The 19,040-nt window shown below is 42.9% G+C and overlaps 1 protein-coding gene across 4 annotated transcripts in view; it reads left to right on the plus strand.

Annotated features, from left to right (window-relative positions):
• RASAL2 (RAS protein activator like 2) overlaps positions 1–19,040 on the plus strand; it is a 284,068-nt gene that overhangs the window by 95,309 nt on the left and 169,719 nt on the right. Inside the window, exon 1 of one of the 4 annotated variants that reach the window (XM_073571308.1) lies at positions 3,698–4,313. The exons of the other annotated variants lie outside the window; for them this stretch is intronic. Coding sequence (XP_073427409.1) covers positions 3,713–4,313 — 601 coding nt within the window. The 5' untranslated portion in view covers positions 3,698–3,712. Of the gene's footprint in view, positions 1–3,697; positions 4,314–19,040 lie in introns of those variants that run through there. 4 annotated transcript variants of the gene reach the window in all.

The raw sequence follows: 19,040 nt of genomic DNA on the forward strand, positions 1-19,040 counted from the left end.
TTGCAATAAGTTTCCCCTGCTTAAAAAATAAAGAACGTCTTTGTTAGACCACCCCTTTAAGAGAATATATTTCCTGTAAGGCCCGAGCACTTTTTATTGTAGTGTCATTATAGCAGCAATTTTCAGCGTAGAGTCAGTAAATGTATTCACCTATGTTTTAAGAAATGCTCTTTGCATTCAGGCAGAACAAAGTCATGTAAATGCCCATTTGTCTTTGATTACCCTGTACCTTTCTCCAGGCTCCTCGGAGTCTTGTGATTATGTGCTGTTTGCTCTTTCCTGTTACGTACAGCACCTCGGTCTGCGAGCTCTTTTATCATTGTATTTTTTTATCAATTTGTTTCTGCCAGCGATATAGGTTTTCATTTATAATTAAAAATTGGCTTTGAATAAAAGATTAACAATTAATCAACACTGAACAGTGTCCTAGAAATTGAAGTGCAGACATATGCTCTGAATTAAAATTGCAGGCGCACATATTTCCCATTGTGGTACAGTGCGGGTAATTGAGGTCAGACGTGAAGAACCCCACCCGAGATACTCTTTCCATGCTTTTATTTTAAATGTGAGTACAATAATTGTCTCCTGATTTAAGGCTATTGAGCTGCAATAGGTGGCTGTGCGCGTGATGAGAGCGCACTTCGAATTATATTATGTAAGACATCCAGGGATGTATAATGATTGAACAGAGTTGACAATGAGTGTAAAATGTTTTATCTAGGAAAATAGCGGCTAGAATATTGAAGCAGAAAACAAGCTGTAGCAATACTTCCTAAGTCTATTAAAATTACGTTCCTGAATGCCCCTTTCATCTCCACTACAACAAGTGGTTGTGAATCAGCAGAGACACTAAGGTGCATTACAAGAAGTAGTAGAGCTGTGCTCCTGCTCTCCTAACTGTTAGAGGCGGGTCTTATTCTCTGTGCTCCTGCTCTCCTAACTGTTAGAGGCGGGTCTTATTCTCTGTGCTCCTGCTCTCCTGTTAGTGGCGGGTCTTATTCTCTGTGCTCCTGCTCTCCTGTTAGTGGCGGGTCTTATTCTCTGTGCTCCTGCTCTCCTGTTAGAGGCGGGTCTTACTATCTGTGATTCTTCTCTCCTGTTAGAGGCGGGTCTTATTCTCAGTGATCCTGCTCTCCTAACTGTTAGAGGCGGGTCTTATTCTCTGTGATCCTGCTCTCCTAACTGTTAGAGGCGGGTCTTATTCTCTGTGATCCTGCTCTCCTGTTAGAGGCGGGTCTTATTCTCTGTGATCCTGCTCTCCTGTTAGAGGCAGGTCTTATTCTCTGTGATCCTGCTCTCCTGTTAGAGGCGGGTCTTATTCTCTGTGATCCTGCTCTCCTGTTAGAGGCGGGTCTTATTATCTGTGATCCTTCTCTCCTGTTAGAGGCGGGTCTTATTCTCAGTGATAATGCTCTCCTGTTAGAGGCGGGTCTTATTATCTCTGCTCCTGCTCTCCTATTAGAGGCTGGTCTTATTCTCTATGCTCCTAACTGTTAGAGGCGGGTCTTTGCTCTTAGACGTGGGTCTTCTTCACTTTGCTCCTGTTAGAGGCGGGTCTTATTCTCTATGCTACTATGCTCCTAACTGTTAAAGACGGGTCTTAATCTCTGTGTTTCTGCTCTCCCAACTCTTAGAGGGTTGGTCTTATTCTCTCAGCTCCTGATCTTCTGTTAAAGGCAGAGCTTTCAGATCAAGGCAGGCAAGATATTAGACCTTAGCAAGAGCACTGGATGCTGCGAAGTGAGGGAAAGTAAGCTCCAGCACCTTTAAGGTTGTCAGAATACTGATGAACAGAAAACTGCCTACTGAAAAACAGTAGATGGCAAGTGACAGAGCATGAGAATTTGAAATGTTCCTGGACATATTTCGCTGGTACTGTATATGCACCAAAGGTATTTTTAAGCTGTTGTTGGGTGGTGAGGGCAGCAAGATTATGCTTTTCTACAAGTTTTGTGAGAAAGGACAGGTGGAGAAATTTCATCAAATTTTGAGCAATTGTACCAAATTTTTGCATCTCTTATCCTTCACCAATTTTTTGTTACATTTTTTTTTTTCTATCCATTCATGAGCAAAGTAATTTTTCGGATTCCGAGAGCAAATGCATTGTGGGATCTACAGCATTTACATCAATAGTGTGAAGTCGTCTGACAGCAAAAGCATAACCCTTCTCCGTTTCCAACGGCAACCAGAGTTCTGAAAGCGGCTATGGAATATAAAATGAGGAAAATTCAGTTTAAAAATAGGAAGACAAAAATACCAGTTCTACCAAAGTTGCTTCTTTATGTAAATTCAAACTCTACAAAAATTGCTTTAATTTTCAGTTTGTGACCTAAACTGCGGGCTGTACAGAAAACCGAACACTCTGAATTATACTTCTGTCCATTTATATTAACGGTCCAGTAGGTACCTCCGAACTTTAGAGGGGTTGTAACAAGCTTTTCAGTTATCCCCTATCCTATTAAGGGTGGATCATTTAAACGGATTTATCCAGGGTAGAGAAGTTACTAGGTGATCACTTATAGATCGGTGGACGTCCGACCTCCTTGTTGCCCGCCGATCAGCAGAAGGGTTCTGGTCTATTCCTTTAGAATGCAGTGGCAATACACATGACCGTCCGCCGCTCCATTCATTCTCCATGGGAATGCCGCTCAGCTTTTCCCCAACAGCCCCATGGAGAGTGGATTGAGCATGTGTGCTGCCATTCCATTGTAACGGGATAAAAGTGTCCCGTTCTACCCATCGATGGGGGTTCTATAGAGAAATAAGTTTCCTTCACTGGACAGCCATTTTAATGATCGCTGGGGGTGTGACAGAACGGAGAAGAAGCTGTTTGGTTCGAATATTCATCTAAAACAAACATCAATATTCATCAAAATGATTATACCAGAATTCTGGCATAAATTTAATTTGAAAAGAAAAGTGACAAAAAGCTTACTTCTTTTGGAGTTTCCATGCCAGTTTTAGGGTAGGACGCTGTTCCTTACACTTGAAATCTTACTCCAATCCATAACCGGAGTAAGATTTGTTGCAACCCGCATGCCATTTCTCAGACGCTTCTGATTCATTAGGAGGTTCGCGGCTCTAATTGAATTAAAAGCATCTGACTCCAACACTCCTTCTCATCAAGGCTGGCATGGAGATGAATAATTTTATGCGATATCAGTAACGTCCCCCTCTTCACATGGCATGTAGATGTGATCTTTTTCAGCCAAGCCTACTATTCTTGGCGTTAATACATTTTCCGTATGTTTTTAGGTGTCATTTCTTTGTGTTGTTTTAACCTTTCTTTTTCATACAACTCGATGGAACAACAGTAAGTTAATTTTAGTGTCGATTTTCAGCTTGAAAACTATTTTTTTTTTTTTTATTGCCATAGATTTTCACATAATGCAGAACTGAGCTAGGTTTTGCATGACTGTCAGTGGTTCTGCATTTTCTTTGTACTCATTTCCTGTAGACCTTTTAAAAAGAAAAGGTTTGTTGAGGAAGTGATAGTTCATATAGGCCGGTGTTTCATTAGTTCAGAGAGACGGCGTGAGTTCACGGCACTTGGTGAGTGCTGCTATCGGTGCTCAGCTCCGGGACACATCGCTCCAGTCTCTCCTAAGCTAGTTGTTAATTTTCTACGGTACAATGGATTTTAAAGTGTGGGGAACTTGACTTGTACATTGAACAAGAGATAGCGGCATAAAAAATATATATAATTAGCAGTATGGAACGGATAAACCTGTTCAGAAAAAAAAGGCTTTCACGTCATCATGTACTTGAAAGATCCGTGTCCGCACCAGTTGGAGTGGAACCCAGAGAAGATCCTAATGGATTACATAATTATCATTGGCATTATCGCGTAAGGTCAAAGCCAGCTTTTCTCCGACACCCTTTCTTTGGTAAAACTCTTGGACTTAGAAGCCAGTCTGCTTCAAGGCTCAACGTTAGAACAAATTATGATAACCCATCTCGCCATCATCCAGTTTCTCCACAAGATGAAGAAGAACCTGAGTTTATCTTCACACGTAAACTCTATACTCGCCACAAGGTCTCCAGTTTAGGAAAATCCCTGGAAATAAGCAGAGGAACATCACCCGTTAATAGACCAGTCAAGAGGGTTAGTTTTGAGAGGTCAACATCCGAACCATCTGGTCCACCACCATGGACAAGCAGCCATAGGCATCCTTCAGTGAGGAGAATTCATTCTTTGGATTCTGGTCAACGTGGATTATTTCATCATAGAATATTTTCTGCTTTTTCCAGTGGCTTCTCTAAAGTGATTCACTCAAGTAGAGACATCCCGGCATCTATTGAAGAAGAGGAAGGTAAGAAAAAGCATCATATATGGTACCATGGAGGTTCTGAAACACTATACTTTTACAATTATGTGAGGCACTGCTGAAGTGCATAGTTGCCGATTGACCTCAGTGGATTTGTTACTATATGGTAGATGTATAGCACAATTTTTGCTATTTTTGGATATCACAAAATCTTTCAGGAAGCCAAACATTAAAGTTTGAAACTGCTCCTTGTAAAATACGTTGTTTTTTTTTTTTATTATTGAGATATCCTATACCAATAATTATCTTTTTGGTTTTGGCTATACTTTTGATGGTCCACCTAATAACGGGTTGAAATTTCTTAAATCATCTGCAGTTGACTCATCATCCATAGTCTTATATTTTACAGAAGTTTGGACGTGTATAATTACACATTTTATTTTATATGCGAAAGAATCAAAATGAATATTTTGAAAAGCAAGGGAATTCAAATACTGAGAATTCTACCATTGGAATTGGTGGTTTAGGTCTTTGGATGTTTGTCAGGTTATTTGGGGTAATACAAAGCTGGACAAGTGGTGGCATCTAGAATATTTCCTTCTGCAGATCACTTTTTGGTTTGTTTTCTGTTCATTCCAATAGCTGTTATTCTCTGGCCACTAAAAAAGTCATATTGGCTATTCAACTAGTTGTCCATTTCGATAGCCCTTAGCGTGTATTCAGACCTTCGTACAAGTCGATCTGAGAATGGACTTCCGTTTACGGACTGGTCGCAGGTCTCCCTACCTGAATGTGATCTCAGAGAAATATATTCTTATGATTATTATTTATTATTATAGCGCCATTTATTCCATGGCGCTTTACATGTAAGGAGGGGTATACATAATACATACAAGTACAGTAATCTTAAACAATACAAGTCACGACTGGTACAGGATAAGAGAGGACCCTGCCCGCAAGGGCTCACAATCTACAAGGAATGGGTGAGGATACAGTAGGCGAGGGTAGAGCTGGTCGTGCAGCGGTTTGGTGGATCGGTGGTTACTGCAGGTTGTAGGCTTGTCGAAAGAGGTAGGTCTTCAGGTTCTTTTTGAAGGTTTCCATGGTAGGTGAGAGTCTGATATGTGGTGGTAGAGAGTTCCAGAGCAGGGGGGATGCGCGGGAGAAGTCTTGTATGCGATTGTGGGAAAAGAGGAGTACAGAAGGAAGATGTCACGATCTGGTCGGGAGACCTGCGGCCCATCCATGCATTGTTTTACGATCTCAGCGCAATTTGCACCGACGTCTAAGTGCATCCTTAGTGTAGTGATCATCATGAGTGAGATCTCTGGGGAAAGGTCTCCTAGCCACTGCTGGGGCAATGTAGTATTTTATGATGGCCCTTAATAATCCAGCCGCTGATACACTAGCCCTGATTGTCAAATTGAGTCATTTAGCTGGGTCCGTGGATTCCCCCCCCCATCTGACATGCCAATAGTTGATATTGGCAAGGCTTGCCCTAATGGTACTTCCCATTTAAAGGGAGCCTTCCATATTATAATGTGATATTGATAGGATATCCCATCACTTTATGATCGGTTGAGATCTGACCTCTTGGTGGGGAGGCCTTCCATCGATTCTGTAAATTAAGGTGGTTAGTGCCACTATAAATGGAAAGATTGTGAAAGGATCCTAAGTGCGACAGCACCTTCTGTCTCAAGATTGGTGACCCACTGATCAGAAAGTGATGGCATATCCTAAAGATTGGAAGACCACTTTTTTTTTTCTTGGTTATAAGCAGGGCTGTGGAGTCGGTAAGTCAAACCTCTGTCTCCAACTCCGACTCCTCAATTTCCACGACTGTGACTCCACCAAAATGGGCTCCGAATCTCCTGACTCCACAGCCCTGGTTATAAGATTTTTCAATTCCAAGCCAAAGGTCCCAGACTTTGCGTGTTTATTGTACAATGTATCTTCGATCAGGTAACTGTATTCAGTGTCTCATTTTATTCAAGTAGTTAAAACAAAATGATTAAGAGGCCGGGTGCAGCGCTGTCAGCTCAGTGCCATTTCTTAATGAGAATGTGAGTCATGACGATCCTCTAAGTAAATGCTTGTGTATTATACAAAGGCCATTGGATTCCTTTCAAAACTTTCACTAGATCTACAAATGACTATTGATTGTGGCTGCTCCTTACATCTTCTCATTGCCTGTTCTTGAAAAAGTCATCACTTCACAAAAAGACAAGTCAGTGACACAAAGTGGGAGCATTCTGGTACAGTAACTGCAATTTATATGAATATAAGATTGAAATTGATCACATTATGTAGAGCAAATGTATGTGAAATATTGTCTTAAAGGTAGAGCTGGCCCTTTTGTGTTCAGAATAAATGTACAACCAGAGTTGTGAAGACTACAATGATGGAGCGGTCTTCCTTCCAGGTGTAGAATATGGACCATGCCTTGGAAGATCTTGCTGTAGACCGGCACAGGAGCAGAGCAAATTGCGCTTGCGCGTCCCTTCTAACCAGCGGGGCAAGCACTATATTTGCAATACTGTGTGAATGATGTATGTGACAACATCCATTTCGGTCAAGGGCAGAGCGGGAGTCGTCAGTAGGCTCACATCAGATGCTGAGCATGGTCTGGAGATGCTCATCTGACCGTTCAGAGGTTAAAAAAAAAACAAGTATAATGCATAAAGACAAATCGGTGTCACTTTTAAACGAGATAATCCGATGAAGTTGTATTACCATCACCACGGGATCTTGCTCCCAAGCTTGCACCACTCTTCTTCTCTCAGACATTCAGAGTGAGTTCTCGTTCTCTTCCTCTATGAAGAGACAACATTTAGGAGCATTGCATGGCCTATAAGTCTCTTTATACTGGCATATCACTCTCCATAAGGAGAAAAGTTCCCCCTTCAAACTCAGTCCGAGGCGTCCCATACAGCCAAATCAGATCTCGTTTTGCACTGAAGAGGGGCAACACCCAGAAACATCATGTTTGCAAATTGAGATTCTGGTTTGGCTTTTATTACGAAGTCATATGGCGAAGCTCGTTAAAGGGACTCTGTCGGCACACAATGTCTGTTGAAACCAACAACCCGCGCTCTTTGCACCATAGCGTGGCCAGTCATTTAAACACCCCTTCCTACCTGTGTTTTTTTTTTTTTTCCCCTCCTGTCTCCACCCCCCTCTTTCTTTGATTGGCATATCTGGCATCATAGAGCCAGAGAAGGGTGGAGATAGATGGAAGCCAAGCAGGTGGGAAGGTATAGTTAAACGATTAGCCACACCATGATGCCCCGAGCGGCCTGTACTTTTGTTTCAACAGTCATTCTGCACTGACAGCCCCTTTTAAAGGGTTAATATTGACTTTTAGGATTCCTACTGCAATAGGTGGCACTAGAGTTCATGTCCTCTTTGAAGAGGCAATTTGTCGACATAGACAAACATGTCTGTGAACATATGGTTTGGGGTTGTGCAGTATGGCATTGCACGTCGCAGGCTGTACCAACCAGGCGATTTAACTTCGACTTCCGGGAACAAGTACGATGTGTTAATTCAGCTGAAATACAATTGAAATTTGATGAAAAAGCAACAAGGAAATATGGGTCTGCTCGGGATAACGACAATTATTTGTAAACCAAAAAACTTAAAATACGGCCTCATTGCACGGTACAATATCCGCGGCGGCAGATGGCACTTTAGTGTGTGGGGCCATTGCATCTTTAATGCATGAATATCTAATTCTGATTGAACAGCCTGATAATTACTTTCTGCTTTCCACTGCTAATTAGCGAGACGTTTTCTGAGCATCGCTTCCATTGTTATGCTACATTTAATACCATCCTTAAACGCCCTCGGCCTGCTTGAAAATGAAAAAGCCCACGATTAACGTGAATTTTGCTTTTTGTCCTCTTCATGGAGTCGCAAAAGCCCCTAATACGGAATGTTTTCAAAACTGTGTATATTTAGATGGCGCAGAGCACCTTGTGGATTCAGGCTGAGGTTTCTCGGGGGCCAGGAGATAATTAGGGGAGTAGGAGCTCATTAAAAAGTTCTGCACTAGCGTTTGCCACAGACAGATCTCCAGGTGTTGATGGGGCGCAGATGCCAACATTTAAAAAAGCGAAGATACAGATGGTAAAACTTTAACAAAAATAAATAAAGCACGAATTAAGAATAGACTTAAAGGGATTCTTATGAGAAAACTTTTTTTTTTTCCTGCTGGTATGTACTGTATTTTCAGTGTGTGCTTACATGCCTATGTGTATGTGCAGTGTGTGTGTGTGTGTGTGTGTGCATACATGGGTATGTATATTTGCAGTGTGTGTGTGCGCATACATGGGTATGTGTATGTGCAGTGTGCGTGCTTCCATGGCTATGTGTATGTGCAGTGTGTGTGTGTGCATACATGTGTCTGTGCAGTGTGTGTGCTTACATGGCTATGTGTATGTGCAGTGTGTGTGTGTGCATACATGTGTATGTGCAGTGTGTGTGTGCATACATTGGTATGTATATTTGCAGTGTGTGTGTGCATACATTGGTATGTATATTTGCAGTGTTTGTGTGCATACATGGGTATGTGTGCAGTGTGTGTGTGCATACATTGGTATGTATATTTGCAGTGTGTGTGTGTGCATACATGGGTATGTGTATGTGCAGTGTGTGTGTGCATACATTGGTATGTATATTTGCAGTGTGTGCATACATGGGTATGTGTATGTGCAGTGTGTGTGTATACATTGGTATGTATATTGGCAGTGTGTGTGTGTGCGCATACATGAGTATGTGTCTGTGCAGTGTGTGTGTGCATACATGAGTATGTGTCTGTGCATTGTGTGTGTGCATATATGGGTATGTGTCTGTGCATTGTGTGGGTATGACGACATAATTATATTTGAATAATTGTTGATTTTTTTGTTTAAGAATAAAATGTGGATGGTTGTCATCCCCTGAAAATGAGTCCCAACCTATTTTTGGAGCAAAAAAAAAATAATTAAAAACCCGGTCTTATTTTTGAAGAAACGCAAACTTTCCTGTAAGGCTGTGTGCACACACTGCGGATTCTGCTGCGGATACGCAGCGGATTTGGCCGCTGCGGTGTACAGTACCATTATTCCCTATGGGAAATGGAAACCGCTGTTCAGACGCTGCAGAATTTTCCACGCGGATTATCTGCGGTTTCTAAACCGCAGAAAGAATTGACATGTCAATTCTTTCTGCGGATTCTGCAGCGGTTTCCTATCTCCACCATGGTGGAGATGGTGAAACCGCAGGATAATCCGCAGATAAACCGCAGGTCTTTTGACCTGCGGATTTTGCAAAATCCACGCGGATGAATCCGCAGCAGATTCCGCAGCGTGTGCACGTACCCTAAAAGTTTACCATGTGATTTTAAGTTTATCTTCATGTATCTGTAGTTACAAGTTTTTGGAAATCTGTGCATCATTCAAAATGATTAGAACACAGCAGTTTTTCAGAATCTGCGTCCCCAATACTCCCTCTACATTGCTGTACGCAGTCGGTCAGGCAATTTTACCATGTGTTGCAGAGGTTACAACCTCACATAAATGATTATGTTGTGCTACTGAAACGTACGATAATGTTTATTCACCACAGCGGAGATTTTCTCACGTCTGGTTTTTATCGATTCTGGTCCATTCTTGTGATGTTATTTATCGAGACAGAGGGGAAGCATGTACATATCGTGAATAGTTGTGAGAACATTCTATCCACTCATTTGTTTATCTAATTTATGGGATATTGGATAAATAGAAAAGCTCTGTATTCTACTTAGTGTCAAAACATTGCGCTCACACTATTGGTGAGTAAAGAGTCGGCCTTATTTTCCATACTTTGTCTATATCTATCACAGCTGTCTGACTATTTATTTAAAGAGGTAGTCTCATGATCTTAAATGGGTATAATTGCGAACTGTTTGTAGGTTAAGTGCCTAGGTTGCCAGCCACGGCTGCAGTCTATCAGAGGTGGCTGATTTCCCAACCAAAGGGCTCAGAGTTTACCGGCTCTTTTATTATAGATCTTGAAAGCGATGACACCAGAAGTCAACAGAAGAATATCTATGGGCAAATCGACAATGAAGTCACTGGACAAGGTCTTCAAATCGAGGAACATTTAACTGGCGACAATTTCATGGCTTGTACATAGTTTGGTCTTTTCAGTGGTAACATACAGATGTGAAACCTAGACAATAAAGAAACCAGACAAGAAGAATCACAATGTGGTGCTGGTGAAGGATGTTTTCAATACTGTGGATGTGAAGAAGAACAAAAAAACACATTTTGGAACAAATCAAGCCAGACATGTCACTCAAAGCAATGGATCACCAAGCTACGACTTGCCTACTTTGGACAAATCATATGAAGAGTAATCAATGGAGAAGGACATCACGGTCAGAAGAATTGAAGGAACATGGCGAAGAGGAAGACTGACAATCTGATGGCTTGATGCAATCAAGATAACGTCGGGGAAGACCCTGGTGGACCTATCCAGCCTTGCACAAGATTGATCTTCCTACAGATCATTCATCCTTCAGGTTGTCATAGATCGAGCCAAAAGCTGTTGGAAAAGAAAAACCAACAGATCTAAAGTTAGCTGGATCACTGGATCCGTCATCCTCCGTGTCACTGAGCTCTTCTGATGCTGCAGAGGCCCAGCTGTCTCTATTGACGGCATCGGAAAGGTCCCAGTTCAGGCCAGCAGCTCTGCCATGACACTTGTCCAAATTGTCAGTCTTCAGGAGCTGCCCCACACTCCTCCAACCCTCTCGGCAAATAGTAAGCCAGGAACCAGGGGAGTAATTAGCTGAAGATTGAACTTGTGAGAACTCCTTAAATATATCCCTCCATCTGTTCCTCATCTGTTTTGCCACCTATTCTATCTCCTGTCTGTCTCTTATCGATCTCATTAAAGTTCTTTGTGCACAGCTCCTTCTATATGTTCTTGCCACATCATCATTACCTCACTGCTTAGTAATGTGGCTAGTAATGCATCATGTCATTCCTTGAGTCAATTGGGATTTACATTTGAGCTCATCGGGAAGCAGCTTTTTATAGCTTTGTGGCAGGAAGGGTCTTTCCACTGCTCATCAGTAAGTCAGCCTTGCTAGCTAGGAGATGATTTGCTGCGCACATTTGCTATGGACATTAATATTTTTTACCTGTTGAATTCAACTGTGCTGTAATACCTTTAATTCTTCCTAAACTGTCATCTTCTCATACATGTTTATAGATCTACAATACTCTCAATACTGTTGACTTGTACCTGTTGCTGTGCAGATTTTTGGAAACTACACCTTCCAAAATCCTTTGGGCAGTTAGCTGATGGCTGTTTTATCCATTCTGTCACCAGGTCCACCATATATATACGGTAATTCAGCTAGTATTTAGTTATCCATTTCGATTTGGAAATTCATATATTCATATTCTCTGTAGGTCATGTAATCACATGAAACTCCCCCTTCTTTGTGAAATACATGTTTTTTTTGTCTCTGAAGGGTTTCACCGAAACTCACTGTATTATGAAATTGCAGGGGTTGTATTACTGAAGTCCTCTACTGGAGGAAGATGGAAGCTCCTATCACAGATGGTGATGATAACTATACAGTTCCTGACAAAGTTCTAATGTAGGAGATCACAGGTCAGCCTTCCTGACTGGATAATTGTAATAGATTATTTACCGGAATATAGTGTAGAGGATAATCATATTGTTATCCCAGCTGATGGAACTGGTACCGTCTATTGCTACTCATGTCATCATGTAATAGTGCCTTATGGGATTGATAGCAGAGCATGGAGCATTTGAGCTTGGAATCAAGATAGAGGCTGAACTACATGGATGAAAGTACACTATATGTTAAAGCTGCAAAAATGCAGCAAACATTTTGGGGGAATAAAACTAAATTTATTGAACATGTACTGTACACAAAGCACACATGTATTCCGCGCCCCCCAAAAAATGGCAAAAAGCCGCAAAACTGATGAAGCCTTATTCTTCAGGTCTGTGCCCGTAGTGAGACACATAATATTCCCTGTGACCTTTCATGGCTCCGTGGTTCACACCTTACTCTTCAATATGACCTGGGTAGTGAGAGCTGCTTCCCCATAATGAGTATATTGGCGGCTTCACCATTCTCCTTGTTTGGGCATGGTGACGAGAGCCATGTGGACTTCTTCTTTCCAGCTAGTAACCCCGGGCGTTATAAAAGGCTCACTATGCCACTCTGTACACCAGATGTATTGCTCTCGGGGTGGCCGTCACAGACCTGGATGTGATACCTGCTGCACAGGCTCAGAAGTGTCTACGTTTCCTGTTACAGTATGTACAGGTGCACCCTATGAAAGGGACGTGTATTCCTCTGTAGGGTCACATTACTAATGGATGACAGAATCGGGTTGGCTCGCGGTGCTTTGTGACTCAGAAATGTTGGTCTTGTGGTTATAGTTGTGTATATTTCTTCTCTGAAAGAGGCGTCTGTTTCTTCCCCTCCGACAGCTGGCATTCCTCTGGTAAACGTATCCGGATCTGTGCTGCAGCCCTGACAGGTTGATCTCTAGGGTTCACATGTCAAGTAGGCAGTATGACGGTGGCAACAGCCCTATGAAAACACCATGCACGGCTAGTCATTCACCAAACTGCCCTTTGATATTTATACCCAGCGGGAAACATCTTGTCGTACACAGTCTGGGATGGCAGCATGGCACCGGGCCACATAGTAGCTTTTTTTTTTCCAATTCTCTTGCGCGGTGATGAAAATTAATTAAGCAATGTTTGTCGAGTCTCACCGCACTTAGCAACAGGGATTACTCCGCTCAAATATGTTGATGAAGTGCTCTCATTATATACTAGATATGTAGGGCCATGTGTGGAGTTTGGGGCACTCAGATCTTCCCAAATAATACTAAGACTACCACTTTGGTTTGTGGTATGTTGACCATGTAAATTAGAAAGGTTAACCAAATTTTTCTCAGCATCCCACTGAATGATTCAATATAATGCTCTACAAAAGATTTGCAATATTTATGGTCCAATATGGAACACAGCATGCGGACTCGCTGGGGGTCTTCTGAGCCAAACTCAACAGTCTGATATATGCTTATGAGCTGTTGAGCTCAGGTCCAGAGACCTATGGCCAGTCCAGACTTCGCGGTTGATACTCTGGCCATGAATGTTGGGGGTGTGAAAATCACTTTATGCCGGTTCTCCCCCATTTGCAAAACATGATCCGTGCTCAAATCTGAGTACCTAGCCTGATCGCGAGGTCTCCTGACCTAAGCTTATTGCCTCATATGCCCATCAGGCAGATTACGCTGGTTAAGAGACCCATTGGTCGGGCTGGATATTCATGACATAGGCACGCTAATTTATAGGAAGCCAGTTAGCCTATTCCTGTGTTTTTGACATATTAAAAAAAAACACACAGAATAACCCAAGGAAACCCACACAAGCATGGAGAAAGCATACCCCTAAAGCCCCCTTATTAGACTAACGTCAGCTGAACCCTCCCAAATATTGACCGGTTCGGCCGACAGTTTAATGTGTATAGTTACCTCCTGACTGTCCACCAGCAGATGATGTTTGGGGACAGAAGGATCTGGCGTGTTCGGTTTCAGACTACCGATCATTTGTTCTCTAGCTCTTAGAGAGCCCTGGAGCGCTCGGCCACCTCAACGCTGCGGTGTATGAGAGAATTAAGCAAGATACGATATACATCGTAACATAGTTTTGAAGGCTGAAGGAAGACCTTATGTCCATCTAGTTCAGCCTATTTTTAGTGCAGCTGTTCTGCATTGTTGATCCTGGGGAAGGCAAAAAACCCACAGGGTAGAAGCCAATTTTCTCCATAGGGAAAAAAATTCCTTCCCCAAAGCTGGGTCAACCATCTACCTATAATATTCTGTTATTCGTAACCTTCTATACTGTTACAAGAAAAGCATCCATTCCTTTCTTAAATTCATTCAGTGAGTTGGCCATCACCACTTCCTCAGGAAGAGAATTCCAGAGCCTCACTGCTCTTACCGTGAAGAACCCTCTTCTATGCTGGTGCAGAAATTGTCTTTCCTCCAAACGAAGAGAATGCCCCCTTGTTCTTGTCACAGTCCTTGGTACAAACAGTTCATTGGAGAGATCTCTGTATTGCCCTCTGATATACTTGTACATATATACAGTGCCTACAAGTAGTATTCAACCCCCTGCAGATTTAGCAGGTTTGATAAGATGCAAATAAGTTAGAGCCTTCAAACTTCACACAAGAGCATGATTTATTAACAGATGCATAAATCTTACAAACCAAAAAGTTATGTTGCTCAGTTAAATTTTAATAAATTTTAAACATACAAGTGTGGGTCAATTATTATTCAACCCCTAGGTTTAATATTTTGTGGAATAACCCTTGTTTGCAATTACAGCTAATAATCGTCTTTTATAAGACCTGATCAGGCCGGCACAGGTCTCTGGAGTTATCTTGGCCCACTCCTCCATGCAGATCTTCTCCAAGTTATCTAGGTTCTTTGGGTGTCTCATGTGGACTTTAATCTTGAGCTCCTTCCACAAGTTTTCAATTGGGTTAAGGTCAGGAGACTGACTAGGCCACTCCAACACCTTGATTTTTTGCCTCTTGAACCAGGCCTTGGTTTTCTTGGCTGTGTGCTTTGGGTCGTTGTCTTGTTGGAAGATGAAATGACGACCCATCTTAAGATCCTTGATGGAGGAGCGGAGGTTCTTGGCCAAAATCTCCAGGTAGGCCGTGCTATCCATCTTCCCATGGATGCGGACCAGATGGCCAGGCCCCTTGGCTGAGAAACAGCCCCACAGCATGATGCTGCCACCACCATGCTTGACTGTAGGGATGGTATTCTTGGGGTCGTATGCAGTGCCATCCAGTCTCCAAACGTCACGTGTATGGTTGGCACCAAAGATCTCGATCTTGGTCTCATCAGACCAGAGAACCTTGAACCAGTCTGTCTCAGAGTCCTCCAAGTGATCATGAGCAAACTGTAGACGAGCCTTGACATGACGCTTTGAAAGTAAAGGTACCTTACGGGCTCGTCTGGAACGGAGACCATTGCGGTGGAGTACGTTACTTATGGTATTGACTGAAACCAATGTCCCCACTGCCATGAGATCTTCCCGGAGCTCCTTCCTTGTTGTCCTTGGGTTAGCCTTGACTCTTCGGACAAGCCTGGCCTCGGCACGGGAGGAAACTTTCAAAGGCTGTCCAGGCCGTGGAAGGCTACACTAGTTCCATAAGCCTTTCACTTCCGGATGATGCTCCCAACAGTGGAGACAGGTAGGCCCAACTCCTTGGAAAGGGTACCCCTTGCCAGCCTTGTGACCCTCCACGATCTTGTCTCTGATGGCCTTGGAATGCTCCTTTGTCTTTCCCATGTTGACCATGTATGAGTGCTGTTCACAAGTTTGGGGAGGGTCTTAAATAGTCAGAAAAGGCTGGAAAAAGAGATAATTAATCCAAACATGTGAAGCTAATTGTTCTTTGTGCCTGAAATACTTCTTAATACTTTAGGGGAACCAAACAGAATTCTGGTGGTTTGAGGGGTTGAATAATAAATGACCCTCTGAATAAACTTTTCACAATTTAAAAAAAAAATACACAAAGAAATAACATTCTTTTTTGCTGCAGTGCATTTCACACTTCCAGGCTGATCTACTGTCCAAATGTCACAATGCCAAATTAATTCCGAATGTGTAAACCTGCTAAATCTGCAGGGGGTTGAATACTACTTGTAGGCACTGTATTAAGTCTCCCCTAAGTCTTCTCTTTTCTAGAGTAAATAGACCTAATTTTGATAACCTTTCTGGGTATTGTAGTGAACCAACTCCATTTATCATTTTGCCGGCTGAGTGAACAGCCGAACCTCTAGGCATCAAAATTATAAAGCACATAAGAGTTCTCTAGCCTCTTATTTGTTACCTGGATATCTTTGTCATGGATATGTATCTGTGTATGGGATTTTTATGACTGTGGTCCTCTTTTCCAGTTGAACGGTTTTAAAAAGTCCTGACAATATGTCTGGTTGACCACCACCGTTCTGCATGCTATGACCTGGTGACCGCCTGCTTCAGATGATTTAGGATATCAGTCGTTGAAAGCAGAAAAGATGATTTATGGACCATGAAGTCTACTACAGACATATCTGCTGCCTGTGAGATAAAGGATCTGCCTCATCTATTCTTACTGTAGTATCCGATTTCCGTGCTGCTCGTGGTCACTTCTGCTTTGAAGGCCATGTGTGACGTGCGAGTCAAAAAGATCTTTCTTAACAAGGAGGTTAAATTTGGTTTTAGGTGCAATTGGCATATTCTCTGAATGATTGTCATCTCAGCCTGAGGTTCTTATCAGCAGACACATCTCTGTCTCACTGCTTCCAAGTAACTGGCTAACAGGAAGGGCGTCCTCCCTTTCTATCGTACTGAGAGGTTTTATGGGTTCAGCATAATTCCTAATAATTACCCGAGTCTTGCTGTGCCTTTTTATTGTACAGGGATCAGAGAGCGGGATTGTGGAAGGATTTATTACATGAATATTATCCGTTGGGTAAAAAAGGACCCCCTTCTGTAACTCTTAAGAATATATCATAAGCTGATTAGACGGTCTGCAATCATATTCTTTTGGACGCAATGAAGGTCTAGAAGTTTTGTTTTGTCTCTAGACTTTCTTTCAAATCCATACTCTGCTCTGTGTGTTCTTTGGTTTTTTGACACGTATGCGCTTTGGCCTTGTGACGCCTCTTACCTTTTGACGTGCGCGCCTCTTACCTTTTGACGTGCACGCCTTGGCCTCTTGACGTGCCCGCTTCGGCCTTCTGAGCCCATTTATATGTATAAATACAAGTCTAGTCAATATAAAGAACTAGCACTGCAATATTTAATGTGTATTCTGACTTATGGGTCGGTCTTATTTTCCTTTTTTCACTTATTAATTCAACGACTGTCTGGGATTTCAGCCATCACCATGCCGTATGTCTACCTATTAGTTACACATTGCTATAATTACTTATGGTGTCATACTTCTATGTTACTTCCCTTGTATTTTTTTTCTACATCTTTGTAAATAGGAAGGGGTTCTTTACAGTTGGAGCAATTAGACTGTGGACTGCCCTACCAAAAGAGGTAGTAATGGCAGATGATATCTCGGCATTTATAAAAGGATCGGAGACTTTTCTCACAACAAATACATTATAGGTAATAAATAATCTAGCGATAGAGAATGTATGACTGGTGGATAAAGGGTGATCTGTGTCTTTTTTTTCAACTTGTGTAACGGCGTATATATGAGCAGTGCGCTTTGGCCTCCCCAGTGGCACACTTTGACTTTCTGAGCTGTGTGCTTGTGGCCTTGTGAGCTGCGTACTTTGTGGCCTTGTGATTGGCACGCTTGTGGCTTTGTGAGCTGCGTGCTTGTGGCCTTGTGAGCTGTGCACTTTGTGGCCTTGTGATTGGCACGCTTGTGGCCTGGTGAGCTGTGCACTTGTGGCCTTGTGAGCTGCGCACTTTGTGGCCTTGTGAGCTGCGCACTTTGTGGCCTTGTGAGCTGCGCACTTTGTGGCCTTGTGAGCTGCGCACTTTGTGGCCTTGTGAGCTGCGCACTTTGTGGCCTTGTGATTGGCACGCTTGTGGCCTTGTGATTGGCACACTTGTGGCCTTGTGATTGGCACGCTTGTGGCCTTGTGAGCTGCGTGCTTGTGGCCTTGTGATTGGCACACTTGTGGCCTTCTGAGCGTCCTACTTGTGGCCTTGTTAGCTGCGTGCTTGCAGGCCTCCGATCTGCCCGCTTGTGGCTTCCCGGGGCGGCGTACTTCTCAGCATTCTTTTGCGCTATAAGAGGGGGGCCTCAGGGAATTTAAAAGCCTTGAAAATATTTTTAGAAAACTGACCCAACGTTTAGTTGCTCGCAGATTCCAATCTTCATTTTTGCCATGTGCCATCAGTCTAGAGAAAACACTAAGGCAACGCTGCAAAAAAAATGTCACCCCTCACTCGGCAGGTTCTCCAGATTGTTGCTATGACAACCCCACATCTTGTTTGACATGTACCTGAGCCCTGTACATTTTCCATTTTTCGTGATTGGCTAATGTTAGGTTCTCACAATAGATGAACGGCACAGGCTTCTGAGCGGTCACACTTAAAGGAACATCGAACCCAAAGATTAGAGACAGAAAACAAAAAGAGGTGAAAAGGTCCATGTTCTGCCTGCTCCTAAAGCGAATGTCAGGCCTTGCTCAGGCCCGCAACTAGCCTCGATCATGACACCGCTAGTCACCAGCGTGATTCCTGGAGACTCGATGTTTAGGTTCCTTTTAAATAAAGTGTAGTAAAAAATAAAAATCCCATTAGGCGGCATGGAAGGTGTGAACGGGCTCCACTCTGTGTGCCTGACACATGGGGTGAGGAGACCGTGGGCCGGCACGATGCAGCAGGAAAGCCCCGATGAGATTTTGTGACATCTGCGGTCCTCAGGTGTATGCAGGTAGCCTGTGTAGCTATGGAGACGCTGTATTTGTGGAAATCGGCTAGAATTTCAGTGATGTCACCTCAGTGCCTCATTCAATGGAAGTGTTATAATAGGCCGCAGCCAGAACATGAGCCGTCGTCAGAGCTCCCGGCCTGCGCCCATTGTGTCCCACGTGTAATATATCTTGTGCAGCTTTTGTGCCTCGCCGAGGTTGTCACCTTGTATGAACAATAGATCCTGCTGTATTCACACTGTATAGGAAACCATATTGGAAGGTCAGAGCCGAGCGAGTG

The sequence above is a fragment of the Dendrobates tinctorius genome, unplaced genomic scaffold, assembly GCF_039654945.1.
Source record: "Dendrobates tinctorius isolate UK_male_01 unplaced genomic scaffold, ASM3965494v1 ptg000029l, whole genome shotgun sequence".
Lineage (NCBI taxonomy): Eukaryota > Metazoa > Chordata > Amphibia > Anura > Dendrobatidae > Dendrobates > Dendrobates tinctorius.